The sequence below is a fragment of the Mirounga angustirostris genome, unplaced genomic scaffold (assembly GCF_029215605.1).
Source record: "Mirounga angustirostris isolate CCGP_5_RB_7025 unplaced genomic scaffold, mMirAng1.0.hap1 SCAF_11, whole genome shotgun sequence".
Lineage (NCBI taxonomy): Eukaryota > Metazoa > Chordata > Mammalia > Carnivora > Phocidae > Mirounga > Mirounga angustirostris.
Genome location: NW_026991719.1, coordinates 57,535,685 through 57,559,195, shown reverse-complemented (window position 1 = coordinate 57,559,195; position 23,511 = coordinate 57,535,685). Strand labels below are relative to the sequence as shown.

The 23,511-nt window shown below is 57.0% G+C and overlaps 1 protein-coding gene across 14 annotated transcripts; it reads right to left on the bottom strand.

The window, feature by feature from the left end:
- Window positions 1-151: 151 nt before the first annotated feature.
- On the bottom strand, window positions 152-23,082 carry MED12 (mediator complex subunit 12). 14 transcript variants are annotated; one of them, XM_064574224.1, is made up of 46 exons: window positions 22,754-23,082; window positions 22,105-22,209; window positions 21,707-21,898; window positions 21,411-21,570; window positions 20,701-20,882; window positions 20,406-20,516; window positions 20,028-20,282; window positions 19,530-19,676; window positions 19,032-19,131; window positions 18,772-18,908; window positions 18,423-18,554; window positions 17,720-17,846; window positions 17,043-17,272; window positions 16,599-16,679; window positions 16,301-16,471; window positions 15,954-16,098; window positions 15,737-15,787; window positions 15,285-15,403; window positions 14,939-15,082; window positions 14,301-14,464; window positions 13,939-14,070; window positions 13,293-13,520; window positions 12,973-13,117; window positions 12,691-12,811; window positions 12,200-12,301; window positions 11,969-12,094; window positions 11,542-11,717; window positions 11,183-11,362; window positions 10,035-10,106; window positions 9,455-9,588; window positions 9,123-9,284; window positions 8,546-8,657; window positions 8,290-8,379; window positions 7,658-7,767; window positions 7,347-7,482; window positions 6,904-7,065; window positions 5,437-5,811; window positions 5,049-5,199; window positions 4,688-4,893; window positions 4,453-4,530; window positions 4,296-4,350; window positions 4,133-4,220; window positions 2,331-2,552; window positions 2,001-2,118; window positions 1,735-1,816; window positions 152-1,524 (listed from the first exon to the last, which is right to left on the bottom strand). In XM_064574224.1, the coding sequence occupies exons 1-46, from the start codon at window positions 22,850-22,852 to the stop codon at window positions 1,481-1,483; spliced, it is 6,459 nt and encodes a 2,152-aa protein (XP_064430294.1). In that variant the 5' UTR covers window positions 22,853-23,082; the 3' UTR covers window positions 152-1,480. The 14 variants fall into 14 exon arrangements, with proteins under 14 accessions (XP_064430294.1, XP_064430292.1, XP_064430283.1 ...); XM_064574225.1 differs by having other exon boundaries at window positions 155-1,524; window positions 11,969-12,082; XM_064574213.1 differs by having other exon boundaries at window positions 154-1,524; window positions 4,133-4,350.
- Window positions 23,083-23,511: the final 429 nt, after the last annotated feature.

The following is a 23,511-nucleotide window of genomic DNA, read 5'->3' as shown; positions in this document are numbered from 1 at the left end:
CCCTCCGAGTGTCCCTCATCCCAGCCGAGCCCCCTAACCCTGCGGTTCCTCAGAATGTTTATGTCAGGATAGAGCAGGTCAGAAGTGAGCTTCGGTCACGGTCACGGCTGCCCGGGCCATGTCCGGAGTTTCATTCCTTGTGCACACGGCTCTGAAACTTGCTGAGTCGCACATGAGTGAGGGCGCCGTGGACCTCGAAGCGGGATTCTGTTTTATTTATTTTTTATTTTTTAGAACTTGGGTATTGATGATCGGTGCTCCTGGCTTTACCAGCACACTTGCCACTTGCCAGTGACCCAGTGCAACTATGGCTTGGATGCTCCCCTGAAGTTGTCGAATCATCTGGTTCCACCCACCCACAAAACTGAGGCTGGTCCTCTTCCAGCCCCAGCTGGGCATACCAGAAGACTCCCTTGTAGTAAACCAGTTGGCTCTCCTGAGTAGCCTTAGATCTAGGGCCTCGAACCTGAAGGCAAAGGGGCCTCAAATGACCCTGCCACAGTTGCAGATGTGACTCTGGAGCAACAGTTTGGAGTTTTCTCTACTGTAAAATGGGAGGGAACAACAGTCATCCTGGGTCACTGCCAAGGTGGGTCATGTGAAAACCAACAGTTCCAGCAACAGAGCGGAGAGAGAGAAAAAAAGGGGTCCTTTCTTTCACGGGGTCTCTCTTCCTCCTAGAACCATACCCGTCCTTCCACCACCACCAGTTTGATGGGGACACTTGTCACTGGGGGGCCAGTTTTCATCCCAGAAATGTGACTCTCAGGGAAAATTCTCAAAGATGCCGCTTGGTGCATGACGGGGCGCACGTGAGGTGGCAAAAAAAGGGAGGCAGTGTCTGACACACCCTCCACCCTGAAGCCTGTTCAAAGCCCCAGCGTGTGGGATGGGCAGGCAGAAGAATCAGGTGCCCTGGACTTTTCCCCCTCCAGCTTCAAAGCCCTTCCCCCGTCCCAGCACTCTAGACATCCCTGGTCGAGAGAAGCCACGAAGAACCCGCAACATGTAGCGGAGAGGGTAAGCTGCCCTTCTTAAGAAACTAATGGCCCAAGCCTATATAAAACGTTGCCAGGTTGGAGAGGAGAGGAAAGAGTAGCAATCCAGCCGTAATTTAGAAACTGAGGAGAAGGAAGGTAAACAGGGGAGTTGATCGGAAAGGGGACGAAGGCTCTGCCTGCTTGGTCCAGCCCCCAGCACCCTGCCCAGAGCCCGCCCTTGCCGGCCATGCAGAACTCACACACTCCCTTTGCAAAGAAGCTCTGTGTATTGGGTGCAACAGCTCTGGGGTCTCTATATAAATAATATACAAAACCCAACAGCTCAATGCCTCACGTTAACAAAAATACTAAAAACTTATTAAAAACGGAGCCTGAGGGAAGAGCCCCAACCACTACTGGTGCTAGCCCGGGAAGGGGACCGGGGATCAAGAGGAAAGGGTGGGGCCACATCCAGTGCACAAGCGGTTCTTCCAGGTGGCTCAGTAGCGTCCAAATATGTTGGTGCTGGGCTGTGGCTGAGTATCTGTGGAAAACCAGAGATGATCAGGGCCGGCAGACCGAGCAGGGAAGTGGGTTTGCACGAGGAAGGCTATTCAGGTCACCGAGGGAAGGGACGGGATGCCAGGCTTGCCCCCTGAAGCAATCGCCTGAGCTCCCCCAGACCCCCCGCCACACCCACCACCATGCACCCCCTGGGTGGGGGGGCTCTCCCCGGGCAGGAAGGCAGGCTTACTGGAGAGCTGCTGTTGGAGCTGCCGGACCAAAGCTGCCGTCTGTTGCTGCTGCTGCGTCTGCTGAAGCCCCTGGCGCTGGAACTGAGGCGGAAACCGGAAGTGCAACACTGACCCTGAACCTTCCGCTTCCTTCCGCATCCTCCGCTCCTGACCCCCTTTCCCGAGTGCCGTACCGTGCCTCCCACCTCTGCCCAACCCGCTTTGCTTGCTGTGTGCCCGACCTGGGCAGCCGTCCCTGAGCCAGGGGCTGTGGCCCGGCAGCTACCTGGGGCTGGGACTGGGGCTGGGCTTGGGGGGGAGCCGCCTGCTGCTGCTGCTGCTGCTGCTGCTGGTGCGCCTGCTGCTGCTGCTGCTGCTGCTGCTGCTGCTGCTGCTGCTGCTGCGGACAAGGGTGCCGGGCCTCAGCCGCGGCCCTGACAGAGGGGCCCCGTCCGCCCCCCTCCCCCCCACGCAGGACTCCCCGGGGCGCTCCCACCAGCCACCCGGAGAGCAGGAACTTCTGCGGCCACTGCTGCGCACCACGGGGTGCCCCCTGGGGCCGGCGCCCACCCCTTCGGGGATGCCGGGGTCCCACGAGAGGGCCTGGGGCCTCACCCGCAGGATCTGCTGCTGCTGCTGCTGCCGGATGTGGTACTGCTGCTGCTGCTGCTGCTGCTGCTGCTGCTGCTGTTGCTGCTGCTGCTGCTGCTGCTGCTGCTGCTGCTGCTGCTCAGGCAGGATGGATGCCGACCGCACGCCGCCTGCCTGGACGCCCTGCGCGCCCAGCGGGGTCATGGCACCTATCATGGGTGCCTGCTGCAGGGTCTGCTGCGAAAACCTGCAAAGGCCAGCCGTGCGAAGGTCAAGGCACAGCCCCGGCGTGGGGGTGGGAGGGTGGAGAGGTGGGGGCTGGGGGGAGGGAGGAAGGGGAGGAGGAGGGGGGATGGGGTCAGGGGGCGGGGGAGGAGAGGTCCCGGGTCCCTGACCTGAAGGAAACCTGGACAAGTCGCTTCACTCATTCCTCCTGGCACTATAACCAGAAGGGCCCTTCTGGGTTCTGACAGATTTCTCGGTTGGGGAATAAGGGGTAAAGACGTCACCCCGTTTTAGTGGCTCATAACCTTCACGGCGAGGCATCTTCCAATCCTGTTTTCGCCGTTTTGCTCTTACGAGAATGAAAATGAGTCTTAGCACAGGAAAGGCGTTCTAGGAACACCCACTGAGGTGCTTTCTGCTATTGGGGGTGGTGGTCCCCGGGGAACATTTCACGGAGTTCTCCCGCTCTTCCGCCTTCCCACGTAGGGCACAGCCGCAGGCTAGCTCCCGGCCGGACCCTCTGTCTCAGGTCTTCCGTCTCCTTCCCCATGCACCCTATCCCTGCACCCCATATTCATCTGTCAACATGTCAACTCACCATACATGGCTTTCCTGATCAAAAGAGCTCTTTGTGGGACTGTGTCTCAACTCTGCACTGAGCGCTCCAAGCCCCATACCCGCCCGCCCATCCCTGGCCTGTCTCCGGCTACTGCCCCGGGGTGAATTTTACACGCTGTCCACGTGCTTCTTCCCACCCCCCGCCCCCCAGTCACCCTCCTCACTCTGGTCCCTACATCTTCATTCACGCTATGTCGTCTATCCAGACTCCCCTCTCTCATCGTCCACTCCACAAATTCAAATTACAGCTATCCTTCGAAGGCCATCTCAAATCTCACCTCCTTTGGGAAACTTCCTCTGCTGACTCAGGCCCACGATGACATCATTCCATACCTTTTCCGAATTCCCATTTACTTCACGGCGCACAACTGCACACCTGATCATACCTCTCCTCATCGTGTTCTTTAAACGTTCTTCTGTGTAAGTCTCTTAATCTCCCCAACCAGACAAAAAATTCTCTGTGGCGAGGGACTCCATATTTTCTAAAATCTCTCCTCACCCTACCCCGTCCTAGCGTAGTGTTGGCCACACAGTGAGCAGCTGACCTCTGGTTCACTCCCCAGCGTTCTAAAACCTAAACTGCAGAGCCTCAAGACATGGTTCCCGAGTCTTAACGGAGGCCTGACTAGCATTCGGCATGGTAGGACGGCTCGGTGGCTAGTCCGCTCCAGCATGGAACTGCTCTACGACCGGCTGGCTGACTCCTTACCACACAGTACATCTAAGAACCCCGGCTCTTTCCTTAGCGTAGCTGTAGGAGTGATTTTCCCCTCTCTGGGCCTCGAAGAAACGTCAGGCAAGCAGACGGAAGACTACCGGTCACCAGGGTCCCTCCCGGCTCTGGCATCTTGTGGCCAGCTAAGCGTTCTTCACTTCTCCAAAAGTTCTGACTAGTCCCATCACCTCCTGGCATGGGTTTTCCCCCACCAGATGCGCCCTCGCAGCCCAGCATGTCTTCATAGCCCCCCCAGATGCCTTGGGTACCTTTGAGTGGAGGCCAGCCCATGTCCGTAGGTTGGGGCCTGCTGGTGCACATAGCCACTGGGCCGCTGTTGCAGGTGGCGAGTAGGATCTACAAGAGTAGGATTGGTAGAAGGGTGGGTGCTCTGATAAGGCTGGCTGGAGTAGCTGGGGGGCACCATGGTACCTGCAGGGCCTGTGTGTTGCTGCAATCCCACATGAGAAACATAAGGAGTATAGCCCTGGAGAGGAGGAGGACAGAGGGGGTCAGGGACAAGGCTGTGCAGGGCAGCTGGCCTCAAGCTGCTCCCCCCCCCCCAATTCTCACCCTCTCGTGCCCTCACCTGGGAGGTCTGCAAACCGTAGGAAGAGCTGGGAGTCATCTGATGGACAGATGACTGTCCCAACATCCCCTGGCTCTGCTAGAGGGAAAAAGGAGACAAACTCAAACTCGGGAAACCGCTTTCCGCCATCTCGGTTCTCGTATCTCCCGCTCTGCAAGTCCTTGCAAGTGTCTCCTCAGTCCCGTGACCCTCCAAAGCCCCTCTCCCTGACGGCCCTCCCTACTGCCCCTCTCACTATCTTTGCCTGGAGCTGTTGGCGAAGGCGCTGTCCTTGGGGCACCGCGGGCTGCTGCTGTCGGTACACGGAGGTCTTGTAGGAGGAAGGTTCTAGTCCCATGACTCCAGTCATGGTCGTGGGCAGCACTCCAGGGTAAGGTGGTCGGGTGGGCAGCTTCTGCATCGGTAACCGCACGGGGCGGTACGGGTCCACGCGAGGGCCCCCTGGAAAGGGGAGCGGGCTGACCTCTCCTTGTCCCCCTCCCACCCCCCATCCCCGCTCAGCATCCCCCTCATCCACAGATCCTCAGAGACGGGGCATTGGCCCTCAGGCGGGAGGGACGTTCAGGTAACTCTCCTTCCTGGGGGCAGGCTCTCACCTGCAGGTAGTGGCTGGTTCTGGGTGTATAGGCCTATGGAGCCCTGCCTGTAGCTAAGATGGGATATGGAACCGGGGTTAGCGTGGTGCAGGAGGTCTGGAGGCACTGTCACGCCATAGGGGCCACTCCTGCCCGGGCCCATTCCATAGTCCTGTGTGAAGAGCAGAGGAGGAAGGTGAGCGGACTGTAGCTTGGTGCGGTGGGGTGGGGTGAGGTGAACTACAAGGGGTGCAGAGGAGCTAGACCTATGTGGCTCATTCTTGTAATCCTAACGGTACCTCTTCCCCACCCCCTCCCCCGGAAACCAGAAACCACACAGAATCATGGGGGCGGGGGGGAGAGAGAGGGGCTGTGGAAGAAGCATAACCGGGCTGGGGGCAACACTAACCTCTGTCTTGGTGGCTGGCTGGCTGCGTTTCTTGCCCTTGGTGGACTTCTTCTTGCGCTCCTCAGTACTGGGTGGAGCGGCCCCGGGTTTGTCAGTTTTGGGGGGCTCTGGAGCCTTTTTCTCGGGCTCTAGCAGGGTGGGAGCAGGGGGCTCCTCATCTTCTGGGGGCAGCGGGAGCGGCTCCAGGTAATAGGCCCGGGGCCGGGGCCGCAGGTGCGTGTGATAGAGCAGCAATCGCTGTTGTTCCTCTCCTCGGGCCACTCGCCGGTCGACCCGGACTGTTCCAAACCAGCCCCAAGAGAGTGGCGCGGATGGCTTCAAGCCCTCGAAAAGATCCCAGGGAGAGATCTTTTGTTTGGTGGAAACCTGCAGACCCTGCTCCAGAAAACGAGACACAGTGAGCCGCTAAGATTGGGAAAACAGAAGACAGACCTTGAGCACTTGTAGGAGAGGGGGAAAGAACTGTTGGCAATAAAAGAAAAAGAAAAGAAAAAACAAAACCCAGGCCCGGGCAGGTTCCGGGGAGACGGTGAGAGGGAGACAGACGGACGCGAACACACATGCATGCCGATACACATACACACTCACAGAGCAGACAGGGTGCAGAGGGCAGAGGGTGACGGGCAGGGGGAGCAGAGACAGACACAGACGCTGACATTCAGACGAAGACACAGACAGAAACGGGAAGGTGGGGAAGAGACTGAAGACCGGCAAAGACAGAGAGAGAGAGAGAGACAGAAACAGGGAGAGAGAGAGAGACAGACACGGGGAAAGAGAAAAACAAGAAGAGAGAGACAAAGAGGCCAGCAGAGAGACACAGAGAAAAACCAAGTGAGAGTCAGGCAGAGAGAGAGAGAGATTCAGACAGACAGACAGATAGGCCAAGAAAAGAAGTGAAGACAATGTATGTACGACTGGGTTGGACTCTAGATTTTAGACTCGGCCTCGTCTTTTCCCTCCCCTCCCTCCGCTCTCCACAGTGATTCGGGTTACTCAACAAATACCCCAGCTGACAGAGACAAGGCGCAGAGAAAGCTGCGTAGAGATGGGTGCGCTGGGGCAGAGGAATGCAGGGATAACAGAGATCGAGCAGTCGGCCAGACAGATGGGTGGGGTACCGGCCAGGGTGGAGGAGGACAGGGTGCTGAGAACCGGGTAGTCTGTTCCAAGGTGGGTGTGGATGGTGGAGGGGGGGAGAGGTGGGGAGAGGTGGAGGAACAGACCAAGGAAAGAGGATGAGATTCCCAAGATGGGGAGCCGAAAAAAAAAAAGTTCAGCCATCAGCTCCACACCCCAGAGACGGCTCTCACCAGCAGAGCCCCATGGGTTCCCCGGCCTGCTGAGCCTGTCTTAGCCACAAGGTTCATGCAGAGAAAGCTCCTGCCCAAAGGGGGGAAAAGCTGGGTGGGTGTATGGGGGGACTGGTGCCGCGATAGGAACGGGGGATGGGAAGGAAAGGGGACGTGCCTCTTTCTTGAAGATGGAATCGAAGCCTGCAATCTTGTTGCCCTTGGTGTCAATGAGGGAGCCCTGTGGCTCACATGTGATGACATCTCGGGTCGGCTTGGGCAGTGGCAGCAGCTGGAGAACTTTTTCCAGACTGTCTGACTGACGCTCCCCCAGCTCCTTCTGCGGGCACAGGAAGATGGGGCAAGGGTTCAAGGACACAGCAAAGGAGAGATGGGAAGTCTCAGGGACAGCAGAGAACCGGGCATGAAGACGACACTCGGTAAACCCTAGCTGTACAAATAACAAAAAAAAAAGCGGACGTGGACGGGAAGGGGAGGCAGCTCTGGCCGGAACGAAGTCTCTGAGGCCAGAGAGCGTGAGCAAGGTCAGGGGAGAGGGAGCCGAGGGGCCAGTCCCTCCACCGCCCCCCTCCGAGCCGCGCCCTTGCCTCCTCTGCTCACCCGCAGCTTCTTCACCAGGTTCATGTAGGCACGCTTATTCTCCTCCATGCTGCCCTGAGAGATGCTAGACATGTCCGCGGCCAGGGTCCCATTGATGAGCACGCTCAGCATGTCCAGCACGGTGGTGAAGAGCTCGCTGTGATGAGAAGCCCGGGAGAAAACCAGAGAGGAAAGAGGCTAGGACAGACACCGGCCTCAGGGTGGGACCCGAGCAGGGAGAGCCACGCCAACCATAGGGGGTCATGCACCCAGTGTGGGGGAGGGAGTTCCTCTTGGGTACAATCAGAAAAGAGGGGGTGGGGATGCTTTACTTGTTGGACTGCATGTCAACGGTGCCGCTGATGATGATCTCCAGGAGGAGCATGGCCCACTCAGTGGTCTGCTGGGTGCTGCGCTGCACCGTGTCAAACATGCCCCCCACCTGCCAGGGCCACAACGAGCCCGTCAGATGGCTCAGGGGCCAAGTCTAGCATTTCGGGAAAGCTTACAGTAGAACCCGGCCTGGCTGCCGCTTCGCACAACTCAGGCCACGCGCCAGTCGGACCCATGATCTACTATGTGATTCCAGGCCAATGACTTAATTCTTGGCGCCTCTGGGCCTCGGTTTCCTGAATTAGGAACTGATGGGAGCTGGACTAAGGGATGTCCAGGATTCCACTCAATGTTCCATGGCGGGTTTCTAGGGCTCCAAGGGCCCAGCCAGAATCTAGGATACTGAGGTAGGGTCTCTGCAAGGATCCAGGCCCTCAACCACTTTTAGGTTCTATGTCTTGTGGAGGAGAGCCGGGTCCATACTTGAAGACCCAGTGGAAATTGGGCCCTCCGTCTCAGCCCCCCACCCGCCCCGGCCCACGGGGTGCGGGTGTGGGGGCGGGCACGGGCTTCTCTGTGGCACAGTTCTAGTCCCACCCGTGTCTTTCTTCTCCCCGGGTCCCCCTCTCACCAGGTTGAGCCGCAGCTTGAGAGCCTCGTGCATGAGCTGCTTTGGTTTGCAGTCATCTAAGTACTGGTTGTCACGCCAGTTATTCACAATCTGAGATAGAAACAAGCATAACACACAGCTCGGGGCATCTTCTCATTTCCATCCCCAAACACCCAAGGTGTTGACCGGAAAGTACCGAAGGTTCTGGGGGACGCAGTGGCCTCGGGGGCACCCGTCTCTGCCCTCCGGCCCCGCTCGGTAGCCCAGAGGCCTGTACCTGGTGCACCTGGCTGTAGAGGGAGGTGAGAAGGCCCTCACGCTGCTCATCCTGCCCTTTCAGACACGTCAGCACCAGGGATAAGAATGGCTGCTGGCTCAACAGGGACATGCTAGAGAAGGGAGAAAGAGGAAAAGAACAAGAACAGGACCATGGGATGCAAGTCAGGCAGCTTCCAACCTCATTATTCCAAGCCCCAGACTCTGCTCGCTCAAGATCTAGCCTCTTGGGGCACCTGGGTGGCTCAGTCAAACGTCTGCCTTGGGCTCAGGTCGTGATCCCGGGGTCCTGGGGTCGAGCCCCGTGTCGGGCTCCCTGCTCAGCGGGGAGTCTGCTTCTCTCCCTCTACCCCTCCCCCTGCCCGTGGGCATGCTCACTCTCTCAAATAAATAAATAAAATTAACAAGAAAAAAAACAGATCTAGCCTCTTGCTCAACTGTGCCCACTCTTAACCTCCGATTTTCCACTTTCCTGTGATTTTTTTATCCCCACCCCTCTGTCCCAACTTTTCTTCTTTCCCGGCCCTGCCACCTCTCCCTTCTACCCCTCAATCCTGGTCCCCCCACAGCCGCTTTACCTCTTCTGCTTTTGTCGGTCCCGTTCTTTGCGGGAAGAGGAACCCAGGTGCTGGCCCTTCTCCAGTTCCTCCCCAGCCGCCTTTAACACATGCCCCTGGACTGAGGTGGGCAGTTTAGCAATGAGGGGGGCCACCAGCCACACACCAGAGCGCTCTAGAGAGCTGGAGGACAGATGGAGTACACAGGGTTCCAGAGGAGCCAGGCAAGGGTAGAACAATCCCTCCGCTCCTTGCCTGATGGACAGGCCTAGTATCTCCGCGAGGCTGAAATCATTTACACTAGCAGAAAAGCAACTCATAAGGGGAGGGGTCCAAACACGTTTCTACCCAACCTGAGCACTGGCTTGGTCTTGCTGCTGCTGGGCATGTTGCTGGCAGCACTTCCAGAAGATGACCCCGTCTCTGCTGACTGTTGGAAAACCTCGATTGTGGCCTTGGCGATGTTCTCTAAGAGGGAGTTCATCTCCTGGGGGGGCGGGGTATGAAAGGCACATGGGGTGCTAACTAGGTAACTGGGGGTGAAGGAAAACAGATGGTAGGAGATGAGGGTGGAGAAAGGCATCTGGAGGATAATGAGAGGGGAGAGACACAACTCTGCTGGACGCCGTGTCCTCCAGCACCTCCCTATTTCTCCAATTCCCCATGGTCTTCTCCTCGCACACCTCCTTACCGTTGTGAACACAGAAACAGCCTCCGCCGCCGCCGCCAACCTTCCCTCAAGCCGCAGAGCCTCAACACTCCCGCCCCACCTCCCTATTCCTCAGCCCCACACGTCTGCCATCTTCCCATCCTCTCTTATCTCTCTCAGCTCAAGAACCCGAGGGGAGGACGCAGGTTCTTCTATGGTGGCCCGCCCTCCTGAGGCACGGAGCTGGAAGTGAGTACGGGAAAGAGGGCCGGGGCACCACTCACATTGTTAGGGGTCTGCTTGATCATGAGCTGCAGCTCCAAAGAAGACTGGCGCATGGTCCACTGGTCCAAGTTCTGTGATAGAGATGCCGCCCCCAAGCTCGTCATCATCATGTCCCCTGCCCCCAGCCACTTACCACCCCAAGGCCAGTTCCTGATCTCTCACAACCTTGAAACACCTATGCGTACAGGTCTGAAAGGAACCTTCGTGTCTCTCACTTAAGGCAAGACTCCACCGACATGACCCCAAATAGTTGAAAAATCTACCCTATTTTAAAAGTGGTTCGGGAAAACTTCACCTTTCCCCAGTCTCCTGTTCCAGAGCCTCACATTCCTTCGCAGGGGGACATTCTCCTTAAAGCTTACCCTAAATCCTTGATGTTAAAGTCAAAGCCTGCTTCTCCGGTTTGAAACCAGCTGCTCAAAGTCCTTCATGGACCTGAAGGCTACTCTGTGAGTTAATCTCTCTGTGACATTACCTCCTCCGGGCTGAAGAGACCTCATTCCTGTAGCTCTTCCTAATGGCTTTCTTTCTCCACCCTCCCTCCAGTTACCTGAATGTCTGAAGCAGCGTGGAGAAGCAGGGAGTGGGGGGAGGGCACGGGCCTGCCTGGGTTCACCCGCTGACTCTAAACTTACTAGCTGTGTGACCTTGGGCAAATTACTTAAGCTCTTCAAGGCTTGGAGTCCTTGTTGGTCAAACACAGACACCCCTACCTACTTTACAAGGCTGGACAGATTAAATGAGGAGACGTACACAGAGTGCTGAACGCAACACTCAGCACGAAGCAGACGCTCAATAACTGGGAGCTATTCGGTAGTCCCGCTGTTCGTTACTGAACCAGGAGCAAACGCCAAACAAGCAAGGCCCCAACCTAGGCTCCCCAGAGGTTGTGCCTCCCACTGATAAGCTACAGTCCCACTCCTGATAGCCGTGCCCTCAACCAACAGTTGACTCTAGGGTCTAGACCATGTTGGCTTGACTTCTAAACCTACGTTGGAGCTGTTTCTCTCACCACCTTTCGCCCACATCCTCGTCCGTCTTCCTACTTGACCACCCCCCTCTTTTTCTCTCAGGGTCCCCACTGTTTCACCCCAGGCCTGGGCCCCCCCGCCCTGCTTCCTCCAAGACCCCCATCACCGTGGCCTACCTGGAGAATGCGCTTAATGCGCTGCCGCTGGGGGTTTTCCCCATCCTCGTTGTCCAGCAATCGATATGGGTAGCAGATGAGCTGCATGAGGCGCTGGGCCTGGGCGCTACTCAACACTGGGTCTTGCAGGTCGTTGCTGTCCTCACACAGTGATTTAAGGCAACGCTCTCCTACCCATTCCTGAAGAAGCTGATAATCAGGGCACTGGGGCAACCAGTGAGGAGGTAAGGAATAAGGGGGATGGGCTGGGGGTTGACGAGGGACATGATATATAGGAGGAACGTGGCGTGATCGTGGCTGGAAACAGGACTATATTATATAAAGGCATTTAGGAGATTTGGGGGGAAGGTGAGACTGACCTGTTGGCAGATGCTGCGTAGCACGTACTTGGCGTAGACATCCAGACTGGCTGTCTCCACAGAGATGTTGCGGCCACCCTGCCTCCGACCGCCACTGCCACCTCCTCCCTCCTCCTCTGGAAGTTCTTCTGTTCCTCCTGTCACAGTGAAGCCCGAACCCTTCAGTTCCGCATCCCCTGTGGTTCACGGGCGGGAGATAGGGAGGGCAGAGTGAGATCTGAACACAGTGTAGAGACCCAGCCCGGACCCACAGAGGCAGCAACTCCCTAAATCCTGCCATACGGGACAGAAATATACTTCCCTCCCTCCTCTCCTCCCCAAAGGTCAGAGAGACCACCTTCGGGAGGGAGAAAGACTGTCCCTTGTAGTTTAGCTGGCACTCCACCCCACACACACTTCTGGCACCACTCCCTTCCTACCCCCATACCAAGTACAAACACAGCCTTGAGAACAGCAAACACAGCTCCATCCACTATGCGGTTCTGGGAGGCAGCCAGCAGGTGGCGGTCACAGGAGGAACGGATTCCTACTGTAGGCTTGTCTGGGGAGGGAGCTGAAGTCAGGGGAAGCAAAAGTAGAAACAGCGGGCGCGGGGGGGGGGGGGGGGGGCGTTAGCCACACTTTCTACTGCTGGCTGGCTCAGATCAGGGTCACTTACTTCCATCCGACTGGCAAGGATTGAGCTGAGGTGTCTTGAAAAGGTGGAGGAGGATGCGGCAGGTAAGCCGGGCCCCCGGCTCAGAGTCCTGTTCACTGCAAGCTGGAAAAAAAAAAAAAAAAAGGAAAAGAAAGCAAATTGGACAGGGCGAAGGGAGACCGTATGTGGGTCTGTGGGTGGTGAAGGGCTGCAAGGGACAGCGAGGTCAGGGAAAAGGAGAAATGACAAGATAACGCTGGAGGAGAGGTGGGGCAGCCAACTGTCTTGCAGGGCGAGGGGAGTCCTTCGGAGGGTCAAAACACAGAAAGACCGGAAAGATTGGGGCGGCCAACGCCAGGTTAGAAAGAGGCCGCTCCCAGCCCGAGGCACGCCACTGGACTGGCCTCTGGCGGTACTGTGGAGCCCCGCACTTAACAGTGAGAGTGTGGCCATCGGGTGTCTAGTCAAACTTGGGGTCCAGAAATTCTAGGGGTTACGGATTGGCGGTTCACCAGCATTAAGGAGCGAAGGGATGGCAGCACAGCGAATCAGGTCCTCGAGGAGCAGACACTGCCGAGCGATGAGGATGGCAACAAAAGTAGCCAGGGAGTCGTGAAAAGACAGGTCACTGACCTGGAGGAAAAAGCAGACAAGACATCCCGCCTCAGTGTGCAGAGAGGCTGCCAACGCAAAGCGGTAGGCCCTCGCTCCGCGGGCCTCTGTCCTTCTGCTACCTCGACCACCGGGACCAGCCCCCGCCCCACGGCCCAGCGGGACCCTGGCCCAAGTCTCACATCTACATTGCAGAGAAGGTCATTGAAGCCACAAGTGCCATTGTTAGAGGAGCAGCACAAGGCCTTCAGGACCCCCAGCCACTCGGCGCTCAGTGACTTGCAGTAGCCCGTCAGCTCCGCACACAGGATGGCGATGTCATTCACCCTGGGGAGAAGTACAAGCGCCCTCAGGAAAAACCTCGTTCCACAAAACCTCAGACTCATTAACTTTTCATCTCCACCCCAAAAATAACCAAGGTTGCCGTACCTCCCGGGCATCTCATCCCTCCCAAACTCAGGCAGGAGCGTGGTGCCCGTTCCCCACTCAGTACGCCCCATACCTATCGGGATCATGGTGCCCCACACAGACGTGCATAAGGGCATTGCAGACAAAGCTGTAGCGGTTAGCGGGGTTCTCACTAAGACTCTTGCCTAGCCCCGTGTAGGTGAAGGTGTGAGCTGCAGGGTTCTCCAGAGTGTCAATCATGAACTCGGGTGCCCAGCGCATGTTGGATTCTGAGGGCTCCACGTTGCAGTAGATGGTGTTTTTCACCTTGGAGCAGAAGTCGCTGCAGGGGTGGGAGAAGGGACGTGGTAGTGTTGGAGAGGATCTGGCGAGGCAGATGGGTGGTTGGGAAGGGGGAGAGGAGAAAAAGAGCTAGGCCCCGGGGACCTTGGGACAAGCAAAAGGGAGATGGGACCAAGCAGAGTGGGCGGGACAGGGACCCAGTGAGAACAAGGCGTGGGGGCCTCTGGAGGCCAGGAGGAGGAGGAGTGTGGGCCCCCGTAGAGATGGGCTGGAGGCCAAGCTGATAAGGAAGAGAAGGAAGCAGGCCTACTCTCTGGAACCAAGAACATGTGAAGGACAGAGCTCCCAGAAGGCCAGAGACAGCAGGGTCCTGGGCTGTGCTCTGCTCCTGAGTTGAGTGGTAATGGGAAGGAGATGGGCCAAGGTCCCACTCTCTACCCTCACCTCCCATCTCTTACCTGAAGAGCTCCCCAAATTTGCTCTTTAAATGGCTACAGGAGGTGTACAGATCATAGAGATAAGCAAGGATACAGCGTTCCGCAGAGGAGCCATCTGACCGGTTCATCCCATGCTTCACTACGCCACACAGCCTGTCACGAGGGAGCAAGGTTGAGACATGGCGGTCAGTGGGTGCTGTGCACGGGCCAAGGCACAAAGGTCCCCAGACACAGGCTCATGACTCTTGGCAGTAGTCTCCCCTTCCCACCCAAATGGCAGGCCCTTTCCCATGGTGAGAGCCCCCCATGTCCTTTGGGGGCCCACTTCCCCCGGCATTCACCAGAGTCCCGCGCCGTCCACTTATTCCGCAGCCCCTGCTTACCCCTCAAAGACCTGGGCCATCTGGTCCTGGTTGAGGATGAGGCAGGCATGGTAGTGCCGCAGGACGGCCACGATGCACAGGCACAGGCTGGTAGTGTAGCTGCCCACCAGATCCGAGGACTTGAGGAGCAGCTCGGCCTCGACTACGCTCAGTTCGTTCAGGAGCTAGCAGAGCCAGCGTGTGTGGGGGTGGCGTGGAGGAGAAATGAGAAGAGGCCCGCGTGTTCTATATGACCCCTCTTCCCACCAGGCAACTGCCCAGGCAGGCCTGAGCCCCTTCCCACTGGAGCCGCCTCAGTCTAGAAGGGCCCTGTTGCCACACGCCACTGTCCTTTATTAACACCACAAGCCACATCGACGATCTAACCCATCTCTAGGATACAATTCTATGAACTCCACAGCAGGAGCACAGTCCATACCCAACGCTCTCATCTATCTCTTGGGCCTCCCTGCGGAGCACGTGAGCCTCTAGTCTGGCCTTCTTAGCTCGTGTTCCACTTGACCCTCTGGCCCCCACTGGGCTAGCCTTCCTGCCCATCCCAAGTAGCCTGGGACACGGGCTTGAGCCCCAACTCTCGACCTCGTGACCCTATACAGCACAAACGCCTTCCTCCACCCTCATTTCCCCAACTTCCCCACCTGAATGGCAAAGTCGATGAGGCCACTGATGCTGAGGGAATATTCCATGAGGTCGAAGATGAACTGCACATGCTGCACCAGAGGCAAGTGGTATGACATGCCAAGGGCAAAGCTCGTGATCTGCTCCAGAACATTCCGGGAGACCTGATAAGGGCAGTGGGAGTGAGACGGGAGTGGAGAGAGGCAGGAAGAACCAGAGAAGCAAGAAAAGGAGGATGGCGGACAGGGATGAGACCCAGGAGGCTTAGCCTGCCTGGGAGCGGGGGGAGAAAAAAAAGATAAGGAGGAAAGGAAAACAGGGCAGGACGGCAGAATGTTGGGGTGGGGGCAGGACTTAGGCCCACACCTGAGCCGTGACCTGGTGCTGGTCATAATGTGAAAGGTGCTGGAACTTAGCAAAGATATCTTCAGCAGTGGGGAAGGCTTCAGGCCGGTTGCGTCGCCGCTTCTGCCCGTCCTCCCCACCTGAGGGGACAGTGGAAAGGGAGCAGTCAGGATAGGGAAGAGAACTAGTTGACTGGGGGGTCGGGAGGGGGGTATGGAGAGAAGGCTATGGGTGGGGGGGAGGGAAGGGAGGGACCGGGGAAGGAAGGCAGGGAGGAAGGGTGGGAGGGAGAAAGGGAGAAGGGAAGGGAGGGTCGAGGAGGGGGTGGGGGAGGGATGAAGGGAAGGGGTCAGTGAAGCAAAGGTTTGGAGGACCACAGACTACGTGGACCTTAGAGGAATACATACAGGGAGGTGCTAGGTCGAGGGAGGGGAGGGGGGAGGGCGGGCAGTATGGGGCTTACTGTGAGGTACCTAAGAATGTCAGGTCTCCAGGATTCAGAGGCACAATAGGAGCAAGCTGGTCTGCAGAGGGGGGGAATGAGGGGGGAAGTTTCAAAAGGACTAGAGCTCTCAGGAGACTCCAAGAGACAGGACATGGGGACATGACTGGGGGTTCCCTGTGCTGGGGAAAGGGACACTGACTAGGGCACTCCTAGGGGGAGATCTGTTTCAGGAGCCTCAAACCCACCAGTTTCTGCTGTCCCCTTGCGGTTCAGAACCTTCAGGATATCCTTGGTAATTTTCTTGATGGCATGGCGGGCATCATCTCGCTGCTTCCCCACCCCAAACAGTACGACCAACCGCTGGTTGCACTCATGGCTGCATGACTCCTCCTGCATCCCAGCAGCACCATCAGACTCCGGCACGGGTCTCGCTCCCTCCTCTCAAAAGCATGCTCCATGCCCCTCAGCATCCCAGTGCTCAAGCCCTTCCCAGCGCGCCACACCCGCAAGAACAGCTCCAACCCCTCAGCGCAGTCCTTGGACAGAAACCCCGGCTCAAAACCGAGGTCTCGAGGAGCTCGCGGAACAGTACCTGGGGGATGGGAAAGTGCGTGGCGTACTGCACATGCCGCGGCTGGTCATAAAGAACCCCAAGGGTCCCTTCTATCTTCTCCTTGGGCGGGGGCTTCACCTCCTTCTCAACATCTGGCTTCTCGGGGGATGGACTGCCCTTCCCCTCACAGGGCATAGTAGGGGAGAACAACTGAGAAAAGGCGAAAGGGCAGAACATTTAGAGGGTGAAAAGGGGGTCAGGGGCACAAAGAAATTCCCCAGAGGCATAATGGGAGGACCTCAGGAGCTGGATTCTTCCACACCGGGATCGGACTTACTGAGAAATCAGGCTTCTCCATGTCCTCGAAGAGCACACTGGAACTAGGGTCAATGTCCATCGACTCCGAGAGCCCTGGGTCCTGAGGGCACAGAACATAAGCCAAGTGGCTTTAGCCCCAGGGAGCTGCTCCCCACCACCTGGAAAGGTCGAAGCTGGAGGGAGGAGACCGTGTTGGGCAAAGCACCGGATCTGGAATCGAGCTTTGACAGGTCATGTACCCGCCTCGTGCCTCATTCCCTTCAGCTTCAAAGTGGGGGATCGGAACACCTCACCCCACTGCGAGGAGCAAATGCCGACCACGGATGTGACAGGGCTGGGCCGGCCCCGGAACACCGAGCCAATACCATTCTCCTTATTAGGGAAGGGGTACCCAGAGGACTCTGCGAGCCAGGAAGATGGGGCTGTCCGAAGGAGGCAGCGAGGGCAAGACAAACCCGCTCACCTCCAGCTTGCTACTGCTGCTGCCCTCGGCCTCCTTGCGCTCTGAGTCATCAGCAGGGTCATCAAAAGGAGACGGAGGCCGGGGGCCAGGAGCTCCAAAGGCGAGGTCCCCCCGGGAGATGAGGGTGCAAGTGTACATGTTGTGGGAGAAAACATCGTGTCGAATCAGTTCACAGAAGAGCAGGACCAGATTAAAGAACTCCACTCGCTCACTCTCACTTCGGGGGTCCGCTGCATGGAGGGAATGAGAAAAGAGGGCTTAGGGAGAGCACAAGACTCGGGCAGCAAGGGAGGGAAGCACACCGGAGGCACAGTGCTCCTAGAGTACCTGACGTAGGCAAGACGAGGAGCGACCCCCCCCAAACAATTGCGGGACAAAGTGCGGTTGGTTCACCCCACTCCTGCCCCACACACCGCCTTGGAAAGGAAGAGAGCATCCTTGCGGCTCTCTGTGTGTGGGAATGCTTCGGGCGTGAGGTCTTGTTTTTATTCTTCTCTTTATTCCTTTATTCTGCTCAACTGTAAGATCATCAGAGGCTAGAATTATACCCAAAACCCAGTCTGCATAAAGCCCAAGACAGAAAGAGACATCAGAAGGCCCTTCGCTATGCTTCCCAGCGACAGCAGCGGGTAACTGAATCTAGGCGGAGGTAAGCGGAGGGTGGCAGGGGTTCGTACTCAGCATGGGAGCCTGGGTATCCAGAAACTGCAGGAGAACATCCTGGAAAATGGGAGCACTGGGAGCAGAAAGGGAGCCAGAGGCAATGGAACCCTTCTCATCTGCGGCTTCTGATTCTCCACAACGCTGTAAGACGAGACAAGAAACCCTAACATCGGTTTTGTCCTGCTTCTTCACCTCTCCACACACAATGCTTGAACTGCCACCCGTTTCGCCTCCACCCCCAAGCTCTGTGCTTCCATCCCCGCTTTGACCTCCGTTTTCTTTTCTTTTTTTAAAAGAACTATTTTATTTATTTATTTGACACAGAGAGAGAGAGCGCACAAGCAGGGGGAGTGGCAGGCAGAGGGAGAAGCAGGCCACCCACTGAGCAGGGAGCCTGACGCGGTGCCCGATCCCAGAACCGTGGGATCATGACCTGAGCCGAAGGCAGACGCTTATCGACTAAACCACCCAGGCGCCCCACTGACCTCCGTTTTCTTTACCACCTCCCAACTGAAGCCCTGCCTGCTTCCCTAACTCCAACATCGATCTACTCCTTCCTACTGTTGCCTTAGGTCCTCAACTTTCCCTTTCGGTTCCGTACCCCTTCTGTATTCTCACAACTTGAACTTGGGTTCCGCTACTCAGCTCCATCTGTCTCCAGCCCCAGCTGCCACTGCCCCATCGGCCAACCGCGTTCTCTCATCTCTGCCCCCTGACCTCGGCCTCAATCTCGGCCTGTCTCTTCTCCAGCAGCTTGGCTACCACCATAGCACGATGCCGACCAGAACGCTTGCAGCTGACGGCCCATTCACACAGTAATGATACTACGGCGTCATCATCCGAGGAGATCTGGAGACCAAAGGAAGACGGGGTGAGCAGGGTAGTGTTGGGGATAAAGTACCGTGCTCCAATTTCTTCAAGACCGGGCCCCATCTTAAAACATCCCAGGCCCAGGAAGATCATCTCTTCACACATCCCCGGTGTCCGTGCCTTGCCATGCCTTCCCCTCAGGCATACTGTTGCTCTTGCCACGTGCTTTGCTCCTTCTGTTCCCCTTCTTGCTTACCTCGTGCCCGTCCTTGCTAGGGCCCAACCCAAAGATTCGGTTACAAAGGGAGTCGAGAGAGTTGCTGAAGTCAGAGCGCTCAAAACTGTGGCTGTCCAACACTTCCAAAGTATGGAGCACCCGTCCAATGGTGAAGCCTCGGGAGGAAAAGCGGTAAAGAGGACTTAACAAGAGGCCCAATGCATCCGACTCTCAGGTCGCTAGGTTCTTACCATCCCTTCCTCGAACATCCTTCTTACTCTCTGTCCTCTGGCACCCACCTGCAGTGGCTTCCTGGCACTTATCGAAAGACCAGCGAACCTCAACCGCCTGTCCTCGCTCCTTGATCTGCTGCTCAATCTCGCGCAACTTTGCACGGACCTGCAGTATGGGAAAAGGAGGGCTTTGATTAAGGATGCACCAAGGCGTACAGCAGGCCAGGGTCTAGGCGCAAAGGACAGTACAAGACTCCAAGTCACTATTTCTTTTTTTTTTTTTTTTAAGATTTTATTTACTTATTTGACAGAGAGAGAGAGGGAGAGGGAGAGAGCATGAGCCAGGGGGAGAGGCAGAGGGAGAGGGAGAAGCAGACTCCTTGCTGAGCAGGGTGCCCGGCGTGGGGCTCGATGAAGGAACCCTGGAATCATGACGTGAGCCAAAGACAGACGCGTAACCGACTGAGCCACCCAGGCGCCCCTCTAAGTCACTATTTCTGAAAGAGCAACTCAGCTTCCCATCTCAATCCAGAGGCCACCAGGCTGGCTCCTGGGGGGACTTACCTGCTGAGTAAAGGCACTGTTGCCCTCTGGCATGGGCAGGTTGGAGGGGGCAATAGGCAGGTGGTCAAGTGGTGAGCCAGTCTTAATGCGGCTATCGGTCAGCGAGTAGTGCCAAACCAGGGCACTAGGACAGCACAGGAGGATGGTCTGCCGGACAGGAAGAGCTAAGTCAGGCTCAGTTCCCACAGCTACCTCTCTAGAACCCCATTACAAGACCCCAGCTTGAGCTTTCTGGTCCAACGTTATTCTGAGTCCCTGACGTAGCACCTCTCCGTCTCTGAGCCCCTCCCCTCATCCCCTCTCCTAAAAGGCTCTGGGCCTACTATTCAGTCCTGGAAAGGAACTAACATCCCAGGAACGAGAAGCAATAATCTCCAAGCAAGTACTCACAGTGCCTGCTCCCACCTCCCACTGAGAATCACCCCCATTCTCCAGGACGGGCATCCAGGTCTTCTCGGGATGCTTCTTAATGCTTCCTTGGGCCCACCCGGCACCTACCTGAAGGATACAGCTGAGGCCAAAAACCAGGGGCCGGTGCTGAGGGCACATCAACAGGTCGCTAAAGGGTGTAGAGGGTGCGCTGCTGGTTGGGGGCTGAGGAGCAGGGGTGGCGGGCAGTGTGCTTGTCGACTGAGCGGACATAACGTGAGATGAGTGACTGCTCACGCCATCCAGTTGCAACGCCAGTCTCCGGGTACAGAAGTAGGCAAGGCGGCGGGAGAGGTACGCAGACTGAACGAATTCCCCCGAGTACTGTGAAGACATGCCCATCAAAACCCCCAGTTCTCCCAGAGGGACAGGGCACTCACGTCTTATTCCTCCCCAGATCCTCCCTAGACAACCCCCCCCCCACCCCCGCCAAATCCTAGGTCTTACTCGAAGCAGCAGGGGCAGCAGCAGTTTAAGCAATTCATCCTCTCCAGGGCGGATTTTCTCAAAACACTCAAGGACCCAGGTCAGGAACTCATGTCTGTCCAGCATTCCATCCTATGGGTCCAAGGAGCGGGAGGAGTATTAGTTTCCCTGGAGACTATTAATAAGGCAGATAAAGTAAATGGAAGGAGGAAGAGAACCGCAGCTGGAGCAAGCTAGCAGGCAGATTCTGTCCTGTCCTGGCAGAATATGAGGCCACGCTCCACCGAGGTGTCACGTGACATGCCCGTCTTCCTACCTGAAACATGAACATGGCCAGCTTCTCGTTGTAGTCCCACTGCCGGATTGCCACCTCTACGTCATGGGGCAAGGGCCCTATAGTGGACCCACAGCCCCCACTGCCTGCAGGCCCTGGCCGGTAGTACTCGGCCATCTTTTGCAGCTGCTCCCATAAGTATTTGGTGATGATCTGAGTCCATTCTAGGAGAAAGGTGGAGAGAGGGTTATTTCACACCGTCCCTCTGCTTAGAACATCTTCTGTCCCCGCCCCACGCCCACACCCCCAGTCACCATACTTCTAAATCCTATTCATCCTCTCAGGCTCTGGTCCAATGCCACCTGCTCAAAGCCTTCCCAGGTGTCCCCCAAAGAAAGTAATCCTTCTGTCCACTGAAGTCTCAGAAAACCTTTCACCTTCTCTTGAGACACACACACACAGACGCATGCATACACATACTTTCTCTAATTATGTGATTCGTACATATGCCTTAGCATCCCTACCAGATTACAAGCATCCTAAGGGTGGGAATAAGGGACCAGTCCCCTTGACAGCCCAGTACATGCACACAGTAGATACTCAAGACACTCAACGTTTACCAACGGAGTGAATGCAAGACACATGCAGAAGCAAGGAATACAGACGAGGAAGGAGAATAAGTCCAAGGGTCTCTCTGTCATCACTCCTTGATGCGATCAGTGGTGGGACCCGTGGTATTAGGAGTTACTCACCCATGAAGGGGTCAATGACATGTCTCTTCTTCACCTTGGTCTCACTGATTGCTGCGTAGTAGGCACAGGTCATCTTAATGAGCCAGGCGGCCCGCATCACAGGCACTGTGTACTTGGCTAAGTACCCAAACACTTCTTCCTTTTTACTGAAAATGGGGACCTGGACAGACATCACAAATAATGAGACCTCTATCACCCCTACAAGCTGGCACCCACGTAGCTTAATCTGGGAATAGGAGAGTACTTCACACCCACGCTCCCCATCTTGGCCTGGAGACCAGGAACAAGCACCTCACCTTTTTGGCTAGTTGCGTGAGTGGCTTGGTGCCAGCCAGGTCAGTGAACCAGGTGTTAATGGCACTCTGGGATCGTGCAGTCACCAGCCAGAAGTTGTCCTTCTGGTTCACTTGGGGCTTTCTGCGACCAGTGTCAGGGAGGGTGTTACAACGTAACTTCTCTGCAATAATGCTGCTGAAGTTGGAACTGATCTGAGGGAAGGAAAGTACACCTCAGAAAAGTCAGAAGAGGCAGAGAGGTGGTCATGCCTCTGATCACTGATACCAATGTGGTAGCATTAGGTTATGAGGGAAAACTCAGCCATTCAGGTTGTCCCTTTAGGTCTTCCCAAGCCAGGGCCTTTGCTCCTTCTCAGATTCTTCCAGGCTTTTCCTTCAGCCTGGCAGGGTTATCTCACCTTGGCAGGATTGAAGTTGACGTTCTTGGCACTGCCATGTTCATCCCCAGAGACAGCAGGCTGGTTATTGAAACCTTGTTTTACATTCAAGGCCGTCAGTTCATCCTGAGGCAGGAAAACGATATTTTAGCTTTTTTCCCCTCCCCTGGGGGTGGTGGTGGTGGGGGAGGAGGGCAGGAGAAGAGAAGGGAACAAACGGGGGGGGGGAGGTAGGAGGAAGATTCTGAGTAGAACAGATTGTTATTTAAAGCTAGGCCCTTATATTCATTTGGACCCCACCCTCACCCCCACAGTCACTAAGATTTCCAATCAGCCAGCGCTCGCTCAACATCACTCTTCCTTGCAAGCTTGCAAGCAGCCGTAGCTCACCGAGCTGCCTCAGACAACTTTCTGAGGTGTGTGTGTGTGTGTGTGTGTGTGAGGAGGGGGGGCGCCTCCAGCGTAGCCCCTACATCATTCCCTATTCACACCCGGGAGCCCCCCCCCCCCCCAGGTCCCACTCTCGCACACCAGCCCACTTTACTCTTACCCCTTTTGGGACTTTGGCTCCCACCAAACCGCCCCGCCCCCCCTCACCAAACCATCAATGCTTCCTCCTCTGCCGACCGCTTGCCTCAGGCCCCCTGGGAGCCCGGATTTTTGAACGCACCTCCTTCTGTTTGGGATCTTGAGGGTACACATCGGGAGGGCCCAGCCGCGGCCGCTTCAGGGGCCGGTGTTCGTAGCTCAAGATCCCGAAGGCCGCCATCTTGCCCAGCCCGTAGCGCCAGAGGCGCCAGCCGGGGCCGGCTGAGGGGGGGAGGGGGAGAGGGAACCGACAAGGGGGGCGGTGGTTCCGAGGACGGCAGCCGAGAGACAACAAGGGGCACGTTAGAAACTCTCGATCGTTGCCGGAAACTACCGAGGGGAACCGAGGGACGCCGGGAACCGTCGGACAATACCGACCGCAGCGGGGGCGGGGGCGGGGCCCAGCCCGGCGTGGGGCGGAGCTCCGCGGCCGCGGAGCTTTCGGGCCCGCGCGGCTGAAGATGGATTTCACTCCCCAAGTATCTGCGAAACGTCCTCGAGCAGTCCGGTGTGCCTGGGGGGTGGGGGGTGGGGCGCGGGGGTACGTGGCCCCGCGAGGCGGGAGGCAGCCGCGAAGCCGAGCTCTAAGCTGAAACCGGGTCCCCAGTGCCTCGCTCGGGTCTCGGCCTGGAATCGGTGCTCAAGGGTATTTGCCTCGGTTAGGAACTCTGCCTTTCACCCTAAACCACTTCTTCCTTTCCGAGTTTCTGCATCTGAAAAATGGGTGTACTGTTACCTCCTTCAAAGGGCTGTTGTGGGGGCGCCTGGGTGGCTCAGTTGGTTAAGCGACTGCCTTCGGCTCAGGTCATGATCCTGGAGTCCCGGGATCGAGTCCCGCAT